The 18,299-nt window shown below is 39.5% G+C and overlaps 1 protein-coding gene across 6 annotated transcripts in view; it reads left to right on the top strand.

Annotated features, from left to right (window-relative positions):
- The window catches only part of LOC134539703 (rho GTPase-activating protein 23), a 492,628-nt gene that overhangs the window by 411,318 nt on the left and 63,011 nt on the right, over positions 1 to 18,299 (top strand). For all 6 annotated transcript variants that reach the window (XM_063381919.1, XM_063381920.1, XM_063381922.1 and 3 more), the window contains 2 exons: positions 468 to 585; positions 666 to 752. In XM_063381919.1, the coding sequence (XP_063237989.1) occupies positions 468 to 585; positions 666 to 752 (205 nt within the window). The remainder of the gene's footprint in view (positions 1 to 467; positions 586 to 665; positions 753 to 18,299) is intronic.

Below are 18,299 nucleotides of genomic sequence, written 5' to 3'. Positions count from 1 at the left end.
TCATCTCGCATCCGTCATGTCTATGCAGAGGTCCAGAAAGCTCCAGAATAAAGTGACATAAGTGATGCAGTTTACAGGCAGAGCATGTAGTTCCTCAACTAATTGGAAGTTCAGGAGGTGGTAATTAACAACAGTCTAACTTACATAAGTGTCACATTTAAGAGGCAGAGTCTCCTAGTTCTTCAACTAAGCTGTTCCCAGTAGCAAGATACAAGTTTGCGATTATAATGCGACCCCACCTTTTAAGTATCCACAGTTTTGGTTTAAATCATAACATTTTATTCAGGTAAATACAGTACTATGCTGTATTGCAGGTTGTTGCGCATTGTATTTCTGTCTGTCTGTGACTCTCAAACACAATAATAGCAGCTGAAATAGATGGACAATCAGAAAAAAATAAATATGAAAACAGAAAATGGGTGTATTGAAATGAAAATTAAATGTAAAAAAAATTGTAATTTTTGCAGCAACACTGCTCCCAATAGCTCCCTGGGTCAGACTCTGCAACCCGAGGGCAACAAAGAGAACCTGCATCTGCTGCGTGAAGGGTGGCTGCACTGCAAGATCACGATCATCGATGGGAAGGTGAGTTTGGAACTCTCTGTGGAACGCGCACGCTGGCGAGAAGTGGCCGTGGCTGACAGTTCTCCCGCGGGTTGTTGCAGAGAGCCGGTGACAGGTCGTGGAAGCAGGTGTGGGCGGTGTTGAGGGGTCCCGTGCTGTACCTGTACAAGGACAAGCGAGACTTCCAGGTAAGCCTCGCAGCCATCTTCGATCGGAAATGTTCTGCAACCTAAATGTTGTCATTCATCATAAATATTGCATGTTTAAAGCTTGCTGTGGGACAGGCTTCGTGCTATTTTATTTCAAGGTTTGTCTAATTTAAAACTCCATAATTATAAATCATAATGTATTTTACTTATTAGAAGTGAATTAATTAAAACTTTTGTAAAATTTTTATTGAGACCTCTACTTATAATATGGTTATTTTTTTTGGGAATATTTCCGTGACTAATGACTTTTCAAACAGCAAATGAAATGTAATTTGAAACTATTTGGACATCCAATTAACATATTGTTCAAGTTTGCTCGTAGTAATAAAACACTTAAGTTTTTATACTTACGTTTGCTCAGAAAAAAAAAATATGTTCCCCAAAGTGCAGATGCAATTAATGACTTACTGAAAACTAAACAAAAACATAATGAAATGCCTTGTCTGATGTGAACATATTATGTATATTATGTTTATGAGAGAATTTGAATTTGTATAGCAAAGAAACATGCAAATTTTAACAGGCAGGTGTATTCCTGTTCAATTTATTTTCAAGAATTAAAGAAAAAAATTGTTACTAAAGTAAAAAGGTAAAAATTGATAAAGAAAAAACCCAAAACCTGGCCACTTTGTTATTGTTATGGCTATGGTCAGTATGATAGGGTCATAGCCAGGATTTAGTGAAGTAAATGGTTTTATATCATTTATTGTTTAGAGATTAAGTTTTTTTGAGAGAATTAAAAAATATTATTCATGGTCACACTTAATTTTCAATGAATACTAAACTTTGACTGTCAACGTTTACATATAAAAATTTAAGTAATGATTTGGCTTGATAAAAGAAAACTGAACATTTAGTAGGTTGGTTCATATTTGTTTTTAATACACTGTTCTTAAGTCAATTGTTTTATTTTGTTAAAACAAGTTTTAAACCATTTGTAATAATGTTATTAAGAACATGAAACACGCACGTCAAGTTTGTGTCAACAACATGCTTGCAGTAACACATGTGAACGCAGGCATTAAACATTGACGACTTGGAAACAGGATTCCTGACGCTTGTGTATATGAGCATGTCAGGCTGAAATGGGAAGTAAATACTTACGTTATTGTAGTTCACTAAGGATTGCAATAATTCTTACAAAATAATCTCTCTATAACCTTATGTAGTTATGTTGCTGTAATTTTCTGTGTCTGTGTTTGCTTTTTTTTTTGTTTAAATTAAAAATCTCAGAAGGGAGGGGTCCGTACCCTACAGACCTCTCCCCGGCTACGTCGTTCGTAACTCGGTGTTTCGTAAAATACAGCAACTTTTACTACACATAATTTATAATAAGAAATCCAAGTGTTGTTTCATTGGTCTTTATTTCTATGAGTTTCTGTAAGTTTATTTCATTACAGTTGTACTTCAACTTACAGTTATTGTGTTTTGTTTTAAAAATCTTTCATCCAGTATTCATCATAAGAATCTATAAACCACTTCTGTGTTAAACATCTCAAAACCATACGTAATTACTTCTTGTTGTGCCACTCGTTGTGGCGACAATTGTTGTAAGCGGGGGGTCGATCGGTCGGCTTTAAGGTGGAAGGTTAGTGGGCGCCACCACGTGGTGCGGCACGTGGACCCGTTGAGACTCCTAACTCAGGGCGTGACGTCGCCCATGTGAGACGTGATATTCCCCCTTGAAAACATCTAGCACTAATTCCTGCCCGCTCTCAGTGTCGGGCACGCTTTTACCTACGCAATGGGCTCTCAGGCGTCCCACACGCCGTCACACTCCACATGGTCACACAGATTGAAAATAAAAGAATAATACGTTAAATTCGCACGCCTGATTTATTCCGCTAATTCAGCTCACACACGTACACGATTGAAACTGTACAAAACGCCCGCGGCATGAATCGGTTTAGGGGTAATGAGCCACCACGTGGTCACATATTAAATTACGTAGTACGAGGAAAAAGACCGAGACTGGCTGTAAACTAATTAATGAAGCAGTCCCCCGACCGAGAGTAGCTCCGAGGACTAAAAGAAAGTGATTGAGACGAAATTAAAGTTAACAGAATTACTTGGCAGAGAAAACAAGCGGTGAGGTCCCCGGAGTGCTGATGCGTCTGCTCTCGGTCGTTGATGGCGGAAGACTGGGGATGAGATCATGGCTCGCTCGACTAACATGGCGTCCTCCCGCCGAAACAATTGCCGTTAAAAGATATTTGCGAATTCGTGCCACGGGAAACTAAATTAGCATGACAAGAATGCCTTAAAAATTATGTGACAATTTTTGAATAAAGAGAAAAGATTGTACAAATTATAATTATTAAGATTTAAATTTAATTATTGCCTGGCTTCGGGTTTTCTCGGGAATGTCCGGAAACGCTATGCTATTTTAATACATTATTTTAAAATAAAAGTACATAAAACCCTCCCGGCCGATCTGCCGTCACGTTGCACTTAGGGAATATAAAAACAAATAACACAATTATATTTACTTATGTTTTTAGGGGTGCGGCGCACTGGCTCGACAGCGCCCTCTTGCCGGGCGAACACACACGCACGCACACGTACGCACGGGTAGGCGGGAGGTTTGAATGGAGGGTGGGTGGTGTTTGGGCGGTGGCATATCGGACTTAGAAAGGGGCCGCAGGCCCGGACGATGTCATACTAAAGCTCTTGTTCAGTAATAGTTCTCTCCTATTCTGCATGTGAAAAATTGGTGTACAAAATTGTTCACTTTAATTTCATGTTTTTATTTAAAATGCAAAATGACACAAAATTAAATGTGTTGAGGTGGGTTTTGTATGCTGTCTTGTAAAGGCATTCAGCCAAGTTTTCATAATAATAAAATAACGTGTAAAACTAGATTTACTAAATGCAATATGTGCAAGAATGTGAATGAGATTTTCCTTCCTGAATGTACTGCATGAAATAATTAATGCCATAATGTATTATCTTTTCTTGAGTGCGGTAATTTTATTCTTAATGTGTGTGCTAAACTGTGCATTACTTGGCACTGACATGAAAACTCTCATTAGTCATTTTATTGTATTTTATTTTTCATTGCGTTGTATAGCATTAGTAGTCGCATCACTCCTAATAATCTTTCCGTAAATGTCAGACTCTCATAGAAAATAAAATACCGGCAGTTTTTAGCAGCATTTTTTAGAATTTATATCAACATATAATAGTTGATGTACAATGTAAGTTAACAAATTAAAATTAAAAGAAGGTAAGTATTATTTATTATTTTTAATATTTTGTTGAAAGCAAAGTCATTATTAGACACACAATTTTATGGTTTTATTTTTAGTTGAATTTAGTTTTTGATCAAAGGATTTCTGTGTTGTTTTTTATTTTTATATAACCTGTTTTGTAATACTTAATCAACCAAAATAATGGTAAAGTTTATGTGCTGCATTTTTACAATAAAATAATTTTAAAACTTGGTCTAAAACAGATACATTCAAAACAATAAAAATAAATTAGTGAGCATTTGTTTTTTAAAAGTGATTCAGAAAAAAATTCACAAGAAAACAAATTAAGTAATTTTTTCTGACCCATGCACTTTGGTACATTTTTTTTGCTTAGAAATAATTACATTAATTGAATTTCAAACATTAAAATACGTATTACATTTTTATGATTTGAATTAAATTTTTGTTAGTTGCTATTTAATTCCATGATAAGTTATTTGCCTGGATTAAGGTTGGTAAACCATGGACCAAGAAGAAAACATAAATCAGGCTGAATGGTTTGGGATTTGAACCCAGATCCTAATGAATCCAAGTGCAATGTTTTAACATTGTGCCACCATGTTTGGTAGGTAATGTTTGAAAAACCCTAAGCCTAATGTTAACATGCCATAAAAATAATTTCCGTAGCATTCTCTTATTTGTTAGTGTTAAGTTTATTTAATAATAGGTCTGTATGAAGCCTAGACTAAGTGGATCAATCAAAGCTCTTTTTAATGTGCGATTTTATTTTGCCAGGAAAATTATTTGTTTTATTTGAAGCTTCAGTTGTGATGCAAATATTTGGTCTGATGTGAAACTAGATGTTTGTTGGAAGCCTAAGATCCACTCATGAAAATATTTAGGATTTTTTTTTTTAAGATGCATGTTTTGCATGAATGAAAGGTGGCTACTTAAAAAAAAAATCAACTGAGTCACTCAGGTTGGCTCTTATAGATGCTCAATATTAATATTATGCATGGTTAGTTTATGATTTTTATTTAATGGTGTTATATAAAGGGCCCAATTGGTTAATCACTTAATCAGTTCAAATATTACAAATGTTAAAATATTTGTTTACTCGATTTACTTGATTCGACTTTGCGAAGATTTTAAACATTCAATTTTATATTTGATTCACATTAAAAAACTAATATTTGCACCGACATAATTAATGATACATGTAATATTAACAACGTTTTAACTTGGGCTATTTGCAAATACTTCCATCCACCCCTGCTGTTTTATGATTTTGAAATCTAATAACTTTACAGCTTTTTTTTTTTTTTTTTAATTTTAGTTTGATAAATAAAACAGGCTTTCGACCAGGCTGGCATGCAAGAATCTCTGGCTTTTCTAAGACATGTGAGATTGGGCATTGTTGGTTTGACACCGCCAGTAGACCAGGAGCCAATGATGATCAGTCATTGGTCTTGTCATTGTTATGTAACATAACTGGTTCCTCTCTCACAACTTTTGTTCTTACATTATATATTAATATTAGTTACTAGCTCTTTTTTTTTTAACCCTCCGTTAAATTTACATTGCCAAAAGTACCAATACCAAATATTTCACAAATTTGTATATTTTCTCCGTCAGTTACATGATAAATATAAAATTTATATTTTGTTATTAAAACCGATGCTACCATGCTGCTTATCTTAATATTTTATTTCATACCCTGCGCTATGTCCTTTTCAAATGTTTTTGTCATACATGTACATTAAGTAATGGGTTAGGGGATTGTCGAAATTTTGTGGCCCCGGGCTTCAAGCGCGTCTCTAAAAAGGGGGAAAAAACGGGGGGATAGTCCCTCCTGAACCAAAATTTATTTTGGAGGGTGTATTTATTTATGTTTAAAATGTGTTAAACGTTTCTGTTATTAAAAATTTTATGAAACATTCAATATTCACAATTAATTTTAAAATACTACAATGCCAGTCTTGTGACTGACTTGCCCTCTTGGTAAGGGGTGCATGTTTGTTGATGACGCGGGATGATAGTGCGATGCTCGCTTGTGCTTCGAGCGTGGTATCGCCTCTAAGCGCGAAGCTCTGAACTTGCGAGCAGTCTTTCGTCGCGCATATGGGCTGGGGCAACATTATGTAGGCGGTGACACAGAAGATAAAAGGTGCAATAGAAAGCTCTCAAGTACTTTCGAGAATATGTAGAGAAATTGTTTGTGCCAAAAAACAAAAAGTGCTTCTATTCTTAAATGTTTTTTCGTAAACAGACCCCACTCGGATATCTCAATCAGTTTCCAAATGGTGTGGTTTCCTGTGAAGCTCTGCACATAGGTGTGTGCCCGGGTAGGCGGGGCATGTTACGTACATCCCTTCTTCGTACGACAGCCCCTCCAGAAGAGTGTAGCCTGTAGCCTGTAGCCTGTAGCCTGTAGTTTCTGTTGGCGGTCCTTGACTCGGGGTGTCGCTACGTCTCTCCCGCTCTCACAGACTGCGATACCTCATGATGCCTCGCCTCATTACGTTATTTCTTCCCACATTCTTGGAACCAAATCGTTTTCGTGATACTCCTTACAAGATGGATTATGTAACACAGGTCTTTCCTTGACTAAACATACTAATCGATCTGCATACAGCGGGACAATAAAAAAAAACTTTGCGAGTGAATATTAACTCATGTTGAATTAACAATGAGAAACAGTCGTTAGCGAAGTAGCTACAAACACTCCACGGCATGCCTTAGTTGACAAATTGTTTTACACTTGCGCATGCACAGAACAATGCAGCCACCAGACAGTCTGCTTGTGGCCGCAGTGGCGCAGCCAGGATTGGGTTTTGAGGGGGTTTTCATTCTCAAGACAAAATAAAGAAAAACAATTTACTGTTTGTAATTAAAATGTAACACTTAGTATACCTTTAAAGGAAAAAAATAAAAACTTTATAACATTCTTACAATTTATCACATGGGATACCAACAAATAAAACATAAACCAATACAATGTACATTACAATATATCACATAGTATACCAATAACAAAAACCTGAAAACATTATAACATAATTACAATTTAAAACGTAGGATTTAGGATTCCAATAATGAAAAACAAATCTTGAAATCATTACAACAGATAATTTTTTATTGAAGTAAATTCTTAGCTGCTGTTATGATTCTGACAAATTAAGAAACTTGAGTAAATACATTGCAGATTTTACCGCAGTCGGATGTTAAGACGTACCTCTTCTGCCGATACTGAAATGTTGTCATGTATGTATGTCAAAGCGAGCCCATTCAGACGATCTTCTCCTGTTGTGTTTCTCAGGTAAGTTTTCAATAATTTTAATGTTGAAAATGACCTTTCGCAAGTGCATGTTGTGACAGGGAGAGTGGCCATTATGGTGAGAAGATCGTGCACAGTTGGAAACATGTTTACATTGCATTTTTGCAATGCATCAATGGCACTTTGTGGAATTTGCTTCAAACTCTGAACAAAGTGCAACCTTTGATATCAGTAGGAAGATCATAAAATTCAGCCAAATTTATCAGTTCTCTGACAGTTTCATCTGGAATGGGAAACCCTGCTGTACCAGGACCTACTGCAGCTAAAAGGGACTGAAAAGGTTGAAGTAGTTCTTTGTGAGAAAGAAATTTGTCATCAATGGTTGACACCGTCTCATCCAAAAAAGGAATATAAAATGCTCTCCTGTAATATTCCTCTGGAGTGTCAGCTGGTGTGTTGACCTTAGCATTTGACGACCTACAACACGGGGCTACACAACTGCTACACTAAATTCTCTACAGATATCTGAATCCTTTTTAAATATTGTGTGGAAAAATTCCTCAGCATTTTGGCGCATGTTTTCCAGTGAGGCCTTCAGACTCATTGCAGAGTTTACTGCAAGTCTGAGATCCAAATTTACAGTTTGAAGGTACTTGCTGAGTGGTAATGTAATTTCAAAAACAGACTCTATTACATACAAGGCAATAAGAAAATCACAATTGCATATCGCACATGCAAGCATCCTTGCATCTGTAGCTGTCTTTCTGTCGCTCCATAAACCTGCAATCACGTCCAGAGCTGCCAACATAGGCTCAAGCAATTCAATAAAGGAGCAAAGAGAATCATGTCGTTCAACCCATCGAGTAGGACACATTCTTTTCAGTTTCTGTGCCCTAGGCATTTCTTGCATTTTATTGATTTCGTTTTGAAGTACATTCTGCCTTTTTGGGAATTTAAAAAAGTTCCATGCAGTTTCAATAGTTCCCATGCAGTTTCTTATTTGTGGTAAGTTGCAACCTTGAGACAGTGCAAGGTTGAACGAGTGCGAAGAACAATGAACATACTGGGCTTTCTTGTGTTTTTGCTGAACAATTGCTTGGGCACCTCTCAAAGCACCACTCATAGCTGCTGCCCCTTCATAACCTTGGCCGACCAACTTTTTTGTTTCTAGCCCCACTTCATCCATTTTTGTACAAATTGTGTTTGCTAAGCCAGCCCCAGTACAATTCTTTACTGAGATGAACTGCAGAAATTCTTCATGAACTACGAAATTTTCTACAAATCTTGCACACACTGCTAGTTGAACTGTTCCACTTACATCTGTTGTTTCGTCACACATTATTGAAAAGAACTTAGCTTGATTAACTCTTTCAACCAATTTATTTAGTATTATGACATTCAGGGATGATATGATTTCATTCTGCAACTGCCAGGTTATGTATGTGGCATTTGAACCTCCTGTTGACAGGTGTTCCTTTAGTGCCTGATCTCCAGCCTCAGCTCGAAATTTTAGAAGAGACCTAAATTTACCTTCACCTTTCTTAGGAGGCTCTTCCAAATTAAGGGGTCCTGAATCTTGGTGGCCTCTAAATGCAATGCCTAACCTGGCAAGTAATATAGCAGTCTCAATAATAGGTTTAAGGCACTCTCGATTCCTTTCAATCTGTGACTTAAGTTTGTCTGTCCAGAATAATGTCTACACTTTCTTTCAAACCTGTGTAGGTTGCCAGAAAGTTGGCAGCTCTTTCCATACATTGTGCATGATACCGAGTGTTAGCATGTTTGTTAAATTCAGATTTTGCATCCTTCCAATCTCTGAATGGCTTTTTCACTAATTTTCCTGCATATGAAGACTGATGCCCTACAGTAGTAGCAAATAAGCTGCAGTACTTACAGTATGCACCATCCTGTTCTGGTGAGTAGACCAACCATCTCCACTCTGTCATCCACTTCAGCTGGAATTTCAGATTGCGTTTTCCTGATGGTTATAATTTGAAGTTGAAGTCTGGTGTCCATAGGTTTTCTAATAGTTCTAATAGTTGCATCATCCATCTGAAATATTACATATAAATATTTGGACATAATGTTCATGTCAATTAAAAATACTCGGAAAAAATGTAAAAATAAAATAGTACTTACAGGCTTGCTCATGGCTAGTCCAAAATCCTTTGAAGATGGGGAAAATAAATTCCCCAGTTGAGACTTGTCCATTTTTTCGTTAGAAAACTTGGATGTGCTAGCATGTGGAAAGGAGCTAATACTCGATACATCTTTCTGCTGTTCAATGTTGGCTGTAGATATCATGGCCATGTGTTCATTTCTAGGATCCTATGGACAAAGAAAAATACCAATATTCCAAGCATGTAGCGTAGTTCAAATGTCGCATCAAAACATTAAATTAAACCACTTCCATAGTGTTTCCTCAAAAGAATTAATCTATGATGGACTTCAAACATTTTCCCTGACGTAATTTTGAACAACGCGCCCAATATTATTAATCTCCGACCCCCGCGTTCGCCAGCAACAACAAAAACTCGCGCATCGGCAGTCTGGGTTTGAGATTATATTAATTTTTATGCAAAACTTAAATATATTATTTACATGTATTTGCGATGGAATTTAGAATAATATGTGATGCTATAATAATATAAATAACAAGAAAACAAAGTTAATAAAATGGATGTGCGTCCTAACCTAACTTGGTTACAATAACAAAACTTTGGCTTATCTATTGGGCGTTCAATAACTAACCTGATTAATTTTACATTGAAAAGTATTTTTAACAAGATGATTAGAGTCTCGTTTTAAATAACACAATAAACTATCACATGAGAGAAAATACAATAAAATAATAATAATAATTTTTCGGTAACCAAATGCTACAATCTAAAAACATTATAACTTAACCTTCAACCAAAATTTGACACCAACTTATAACAACTGCAGTAGCAGTAGCCTAGGTACTTACGCTCGCTATTCCTAAAGGGTTGGCATCTGATGCTGTTGCGGCTGAATCAATGTTTTCTCTTTTGCATTTTTTTGCTTTTATTAAAAACTTGTCCATGATTATAACAGTGATAAAACCATCCGTGTAATATGAGATTGCAAATAGATAACAGTTTGTTAGAAGATGCTCACAGAATGAACAATATCCGTGGCTGTCCTAGCGACGCCAAGTGCATTCGCTCACCATCTATTGGCAATATATTGAACTACGACTAGCAAACACTTGCTACACAAAGACCAGGCAACTCTACTCTGTTAAGCTGGATGAATATCCGCCATCTTGGATTTTTATTTTATGACTGTAAACAATGTAGTCTGTTAGCACTGTAGACGTACTGATTCCTCGGCATTAATAGTTTTTTACCATTATTATTTTGGCTCTGGGGGGGGGGGTGGTTAACACCCAAATGCCCCCCCCCCCCCCCCTTTCTCGTTAAGCCACTGTGTGGCCGGGTTGGAGCAGTTATCCGATGTTGTCGCCTCGTGTCTGTGGCGGCGTGCCGCGTCTGATCTTACGTAAACACGTGGAAGCCAACCATTTGCGTTTAGATCCTTGGGCCATCCTGCATTTGCTAAAGGGTGAATGTGAAACGCGGGTTTGGTGTCAAAAGAACTATGTCTTATGGAAAACTTTCTGTATAATGTGGTTAAAAGTTGCGCGCATGCAGGCCAGTGTACAACATACAAGCGCCGCATGCAGGGGCACAGCCAGGGGGAAGGGGGGGGGGTTAGGGGTTCAACCCCCCCCCCCCCCCCCTTAGCACCAAATATTTAATTAATTTCTTATTTATCACTCAAACAAATTTCATATTAAAATTAATATAAATTTTACCGTTACAATATTTAAATATAAGTACCGGAAACTGCTAAAATAGCACTATTTTACACCTTAAAATCCAAAGTTTTCCGGGGGAGGACCCCCGGAACCCCCCGCTTTAATACGGGAGGGGGGGGGGGGGGCCATGCTTCTCAGCACCCCCCATACACAAATCCTGGCTACGCCACTGGCCGCATGTCGGTTAAGCAAAGCTCTTGCGCCCCTGAAGCCAACTGCCATCGGACGGAGTGTTGCGTGCCTCGTCCTGACTTGGGCGTGCGCGTCGTGGCGTCGCGCGCGCGGCCTCGCGGCCGGGAGAGGAAGCTCCCCCCGCGGGAAAGGGGCGAAAGCGGGTCGCGTCCTTGCGCGCACTGGGGCAGCGTGTCGCCGGGCGGAAGCCTTCCACCCCACCTCCCACCATCTTCCCTTTTTAATTCCTCGCCTCTCCGGTCCGTGCACGCCCGCTCGCGCGCCCCGGAAGCGCGCACGTAACTTGTTTCCGGGCTGGTCGCGTCGTGGCGCGCGCGTTTTCTCCTTCTCCTCCCCCTTCGTTTTCCCCTGCGCACTTCTCCCCACCTCCGCTTCTCTTCCCCCTGCCGCACTCCCCCTCTTCCTTTTCGCCACCGGGGCGATACGTGAGAAGGAACGCAGCGGATTAGTATCGATCGGATTCCTATTAAATAAATATTTTTTTTTTGTATATACTATTCTAGAAAAAAAAGGGGGAGGGAGAGCTTCATACAACAAACATTATTACAGCTTCATACAACATACAAGCGCCGTATCTAGGGCCCTGCAAGTCAGACTATTGACAAATTTTATGTGTTGACATTATTTATATGAATTAATGAAAGAACCCTAGGAGAATTTTTTTTCTTCCTTGTGTTTTACTTTTTTTAAGTGTGTGGTTGGTGACGTCTTGCGATTGTCGTGCTTTATCAACGTCCTTATTTTATTGCGTTGGTTGCATTGTTGCGATCTTTGTATGGTTAGTACATCTGTAGCACCGGTCTTAAAATTGCTCTAACGAAAAAATTAACAATAAATAAACATTATATATAAACATATATACATATAAAATAGGATGTTGGCATGTATGACGTCGATAAACTCAGACACCGTTTGACCGATCGCCACGAAAGTTGGAACATCGAAGTGTTTTTTCATGGAGACGGTTTTTATGCTATCCATTTTTTTGTAACTCGCCGCTAGATGGCGCTGCAGCGCATCAACTTCTATACCGTTCAACCGATCGCCATAAATAAACAAAATCATAGGTCATAGACATACAAACAGCAATTGTGTTTCATTTCTCTGTGTCCACATGATTGTCATATAGCGCTATCCATTTTGCTTTTAACTCGCGGACAATATATCACCTTGTGTTCAGCCCGGGCAACGCCGGGTACTGCAGCTAGTTACCTGTTTATTACTTTATTGTATTTTAAAGTGAACTCCTCCAATAAAAGGAAGATTGAAAATATACTGACCATCGTATATTAATTAATTTATTTACTTTTTCCGTTTCAGGATGTTGTAAATATATCTACTACTTAAAGATTCGTTTCAGCGCTCTTTGAGAGCTTAGGCCGGGTTTTATAAACCACGCAAATAAAAAAAAACGCGAGACGCAAAAGGTTCAACAGCAATGTTTTCAAATACACGTGTAGAAACTATGCACGGCTCCAAAACTGCAACGCAAGCATCGGCCTACTTCCAAGTTGCGCTTGCGATTTCGCCTTCCAAGGGGGAGGGGGGGGGGGGGGGGGCCACCAGGGCAAGTGCCCCCCCCCCCCCTCCGAAAAACCAGTTGTCTGCTACATTAATATTTCCGACAAAAATGATTGTTTCTGAAACCAAGAAAATATTTTAATATAATTAATGAATTTCTTGTAAAATCATAAAATCTGGTGGTTGGATGTTATGTGTAGTGTGAGTAGATTAAATACAAATTTAGTAATTTTAAGACAATTTTTCTCTGGCTTCTCTGAAATCCTAGAGTGCCCCCTCCGAGGTGAACCTCTGGATCCGCCACTGAACTGAGGTGTCCGAATAATTTTAAAGATGCAGACGTTACGTTCATAGAATGTTACGATGTTGTTATTGCATGCATCACGTTTGGGATTTTGCATACATCAGCTTTGGGATTTCACGTCGTACTGTCATTCACAGTAGTCTACGGCGACGGCGCCTCCAAGATTATGGAGGGTTCCTGACCACCACTTGGTGAGCCGACCACGTTTGGCGAGTTCATAGCAAGAGATCATAAGAAAGTTGTCCAGATGATCTTCTTAGGTTCACCGTTGATTTCGCCAAGTGCGAGTGCGTTGATGTGTCGTGTGGAGTTGCTGTTTCTCTGTATCAACCGTTCTTGTTGCAACTGTCTGGTCGCCAGCCTGTTGTGTTAGTCTATGCTGTTCTCGTTGTGTTGTCCAGATTACCTGTGTAAGCTTCATCACCGAGTTCGTCCTGTGTGTTGGTGCGTTGTCTGGTGTGGTTTCTCTGTATTAACTATTCCTGTTGCAACTTTCTCGTTTTTTTGTCTGCGTGCTTATTTTGTTCCTCTTGTGTTGTACTTTTTTTTTCTGACCAAATTAATTCCTCCGTATTCTCCGGTCTGCCTAAGCATGTGACATTTGGCATCTGCTGATGTTGCTTGTTCTTCGTGTTTTTAAAGTATTCATTTTTGTTATCCCTTACTGAGTTTTTTTCTTCTTCTGGCAGCCAGCGTGAACCGGCAATGGCGTACGTACATTACTTTATATTAAACCAAGTGTTTCACAGCACAAAAAAAAAAAATGAGCTGTCGTGAAGTTATGATTTGGCGATACATAAATGTAGAACTATATAATGAAACGGCCTCGATAAAAGAAAAAAAACTTTTAAAAAATCCTAAACCACGGCGTTTACCTGATTTTCGACAAAGACTTCTTATTAAAATACTGCCCGTCTTGTTAAAATTCGCTAAACAGTTAATACTACACAGTTTCCCTTTGTGTGAACTTTGGTTCGCGACATCCGCCACAGGTAGCAGTAGGGTCGTTACCACAACGCCGAAATACCACAACGCCGAACGTACAATAACGCCGAATACCATAACGCCGAATGCCAAATTGACCGCAACGCCGACAGCTAGAAAACTGCTGTGTACCACAATGTCGAAAAATGTTGCTGCGGGGAAGGGGGGGGGGGGGGGGGCACAGGAGCAAAATGAAAAACAGCTGAATGAATTTGTGTGTGTTTCTTACATGTATCTTAACGCCGAAATACCACAACCTAACCTAACCTAACCTAGGCTAGCCAGCCTAACCTAGCCTAGCCTAGCCTAGCCTAACCTAGCCTAGCCTAGCCTAACCTAGCCTAGCCTAGCCTAACCTAGCCTAGCCTAACCTAGCCTAGCCTAACCTAGCCTAGCCTAACCTAGCCTAACCTAACCTAACCTAACCTAACCTAACCTAACCTAACCTAACCTTACCTTACCTAACCTAACCTAACCTTTGTGGCAGTCCTGCAATGACATTTTTCGGCGTTAATGTATTTCGGCATTGTGGTACACAGCAGTTTTCTAGCTGTCGGCGTTGTAGTCAATTTGGCATTCGGCGTTATGGTTTTCGGCGTTATTGTACGTTCGGCGTTGTGGTGCGTCCCCGTAGCAGTAGAGCGGTTACATACTTCCGTTCCACGCGACTTCCGTTCCATTCACGAAATTACTCGTGCATTCTGACTGGTCTCGTGTCGTGCGGTGACACAACCTTTCGGCAAGCAGGACGCCTCCTCACCAGCTGCGCCTGAGGAGCGACGTGGGGAATATATATATATGTGTGTGTGTGTGTGTGTGTGTGTGTAATCAGGGTGTTTACAGGTCAAGAAGGTCACTAAACAATCCCGAAATAAACTTGTTACGGTGTTGTAAGTCACGCAACTGATTTCTAGCAGTTTTTTTTCCCTAACATTGACGATTATAGTGGCACAATCAATATAAATAGCCGGAGACTGACTGTACACTTAAATCGTGTATAAATTATCTCCGATAGTGATTTTCGATTTTTATCATAACAATTGGCACGTAGCGGCAAGTAGTATACTTATTTTTTTATTACATGTCAAAATCGTCCTGTGATAAGTTAGAAAATATGGCTAAACGCCATTTTAAAAGTTCTCCAGGTAGTCGTAGACACCCAGTAAAGGGTGCGCCTACTCTGGGGGGGGGGGGGGGTTAAGTGGTGTGGAATGCGACGCTAAAATGCGCAAGGTTATGAACTAGCGCGCAGTTTTCTTGTCGTGCATAGGGCAGCTATGAATTATGAACGGTAAAAAGTTGTTTTATGGCGGAGAAATGAAGATACAGGAGTAAGTAATCTAAGTCCCTTGAGTGCTTTAAAATATCTATACCAGGTGTTTCATATCAAAATAAAAGTTATTCTGAAAACGTGCGTTTCGAAACAGTAATTTTTATAAAAAAAATTGTTTTACCATAGAAAATGGTTGCGAGCAATAGGTGGTTACGTTATCAAAGCGACGGATGATGCGGATCCGTGTGAGTACAGCTTTAGGCCGGCTTGCACAGTCGTGACTTGATTAACCTGCTTAGATTTTACGTACCCAACTTTGCAAACGGTCCTAGGTCTCCTCGTGTGGCTGGGAGGTCGGGAGTATGTCTTGAGCAAGACGGAATCCTTTCTCCTTGCCGCTCTACATCGCCGGAGAGTGAACGCTGGGATGCGCGAGACCGCAGCTGCAGTATCCTCCCGGCTAGAAATCTGGCCTCTATCTCGTTTTTTGTTTTCATAAATTCCTTCATCAAGGAAAGAGATTACATGTGACGGAGGAGCCAAGAAATACAACAATACATATACATACTTTAAAACTGTTTACACACACTTGCTGCAATACCATTCGTTTATTGTCTCTCCCTGCAGTCCGTGACACGAATAAAATACAAAAGGATAATATAGCGTACATGACAAACAATACACGACAAAATATATTTATAGTAGCATGGGGAAAATAGTCCAAAAAAATTCCGCAACCAAAAAAAACCCTCGTCGATTGTCCGTTGACTCATCTATACATGATGTCCTTAAAATAGTATCACAGTTTCAGTGGTACATTACAACAGTTGATTTAGACTATTGACAACAAATCAGAAATCAAATTGAATGTAAACTAACCTAGTTTTTTTTCCTTACAAATGTTCAATATGTGCACCTTTAGTTAACACGGCACACATCCAACCTAAAGTCCAAATCTTCCCACACTTTGGTTAACACGTCCGGAGTAATTCTGTGTCTCAACTCTGGCAGATATTTAGGCAGCTGCGGGACGTAGCTACGATCTTCACGAAGTCCCAAAGGAAAAAAAAAATATATCGCACGTCGTTATGTCAGGTGACCGTGGAGGCCAGCGAAAAAAGAGCTCTGTCGTATCGACCATTACGGCTTATTCAACGGCCAGGAACTTGGACGTTCGGGAAGCCTTCATTTCACAGACGAGAGAGTCACACCCGAAGTTCCCAGAAGTTCATGCTCGGTTTTTTTTTCCGTTCTATCTCATTGTATAAACAGGTGTGGCATTAAATTTTGCGGTCGCTTAGGATAGGTTAGCCACATTATAAATACTTTAAAACATTGTGGATGGTTGGTTATATTAGGTAGGTATAGCTACATTAAAAATACTGTAAAATCATTTTATGGTTGCTTAGCAATATAACTTTTTAATAGGCCTATGTAGCTATCCAGGGCTAGGAAACCGTTTACATGATTTCACAGTATCTTTAATGTAGCTATCCTAACCAAATCAACCGTCCACAATGTTCTAAAGTATTTATAATGTAGCTAACCTAACCTAATTGATTATTAGTTATCATGAGTTGTCCATCCTCTAAAAAAATTACAAATATATACCGTTGCCTTGTTTATGGTCTTTACTTTTATCAACACCGCCATATTTATTTACAATCAACAAAAAAACAACCGAAGATGCACGATCGGGCGTTTGGCTCTCTCGTCTGTGAAAAGAAGGCTTCCCCTCTAACCAACATGGCGCACATCATGAGCTGAAGAAAAAAAAAGTCTTCTCCCGTTTGCCATGTAATCGTGCACATGTGCCCCCTTCCTCCCCCCTCCAGTAGGCCTATTTGTTATCGACGAATGGAATCTTTTTTTAAAAATCCAACATCGATTCTGGAATACAAGTCTATTGGTCCTCTTATCTGTCGCGCAACTGCTGTCAGTGTAATAAATACTGTTGTACATGCTTAAAACCCCGTTTCTCGAAAACATATAGTTGCACTTATGCCAACCAATGATTAATTTAATGATCAGAGACATGGAGGTAATTAATGATCTCGAACGGACAGCGATGCAGATTTAACAAGAGTTTGAATTGTGAATACGATTTACAACAGATTTCAAAACAACATATTATTGGAGTGGCACCAGGAATATTTCTGCGGGTGTTACCCCGTGATGGCTACGGGTGCGAGAGATTCGGCAGTCATCGGGCTGAATGGGCATTCAGCATCGTGAGTACCTAGACAGTTCATAAGTCGCCACCTGACAGCTCCGCGCCGCATCGATAACAGCAGCCGGTGTCGACTCTATAATCTCGCGTAGGCCGTCGCTACTCCGCGGGGATATATCCGCCGGCAACACAGGCCATCTGGTCGGGAAACAGGGGCGCAACAACTAAATTTCCAAAGGGGAGGCAATATACCTTTTTATAAAGAATCATCGATCCCCCTATTGAAGCTGGGGGTGACCCCCGGGAAAATTTGTATTTCAAGGTGGAAAATGGTGCTATTTAAGCAGTTTTATTATCTAAAAATTGATTACACAGCACTTTCTTTGTCCCGTTTGCCCCCACTTCAAGGTTTCGGATTGGGGGAGGGGGGGGGGATACCCGTCGGGAAAGACGCTCGCGGTATCGTCCCTGAACTGGCGCGCAGTATTCTCGTCGTGTGGTAACCACAAGATGGCGGATAAAACAAGATAAAAGTCGTAATGCAAGTCCCTGGAGTATAAACATGCGTTTTTTTTGTCATTTTTTTCTCTCACTATTCTAATACAGTTTGAAAACGAAGTACGGAAACAGAACCCTTGACGTATTATTAAATGCTTTTTCATAATCAGAAGCCGCTCGGATGTGCTGATAAGTTTTTGAATTATGTGATTTTTTTTTTGTTCTTGTGAATCTCTGCACGCCGCGGCAGGCTGGTCATGAAGGAGAAACTCTAA

Source organism: Bacillus rossius, chromosome 15 (genome assembly GCF_032445375.1).
Source record: "Bacillus rossius redtenbacheri isolate Brsri chromosome 15, Brsri_v3, whole genome shotgun sequence".
Classification (NCBI taxonomy): Eukaryota; Metazoa; Arthropoda; class Insecta; order Phasmatodea; family Bacillidae; genus Bacillus; species Bacillus rossius.
The sequence above is the reverse complement of the archived record's forward strand: the minus strand, read 5'-3'. Positions and strand labels throughout refer to the sequence as shown.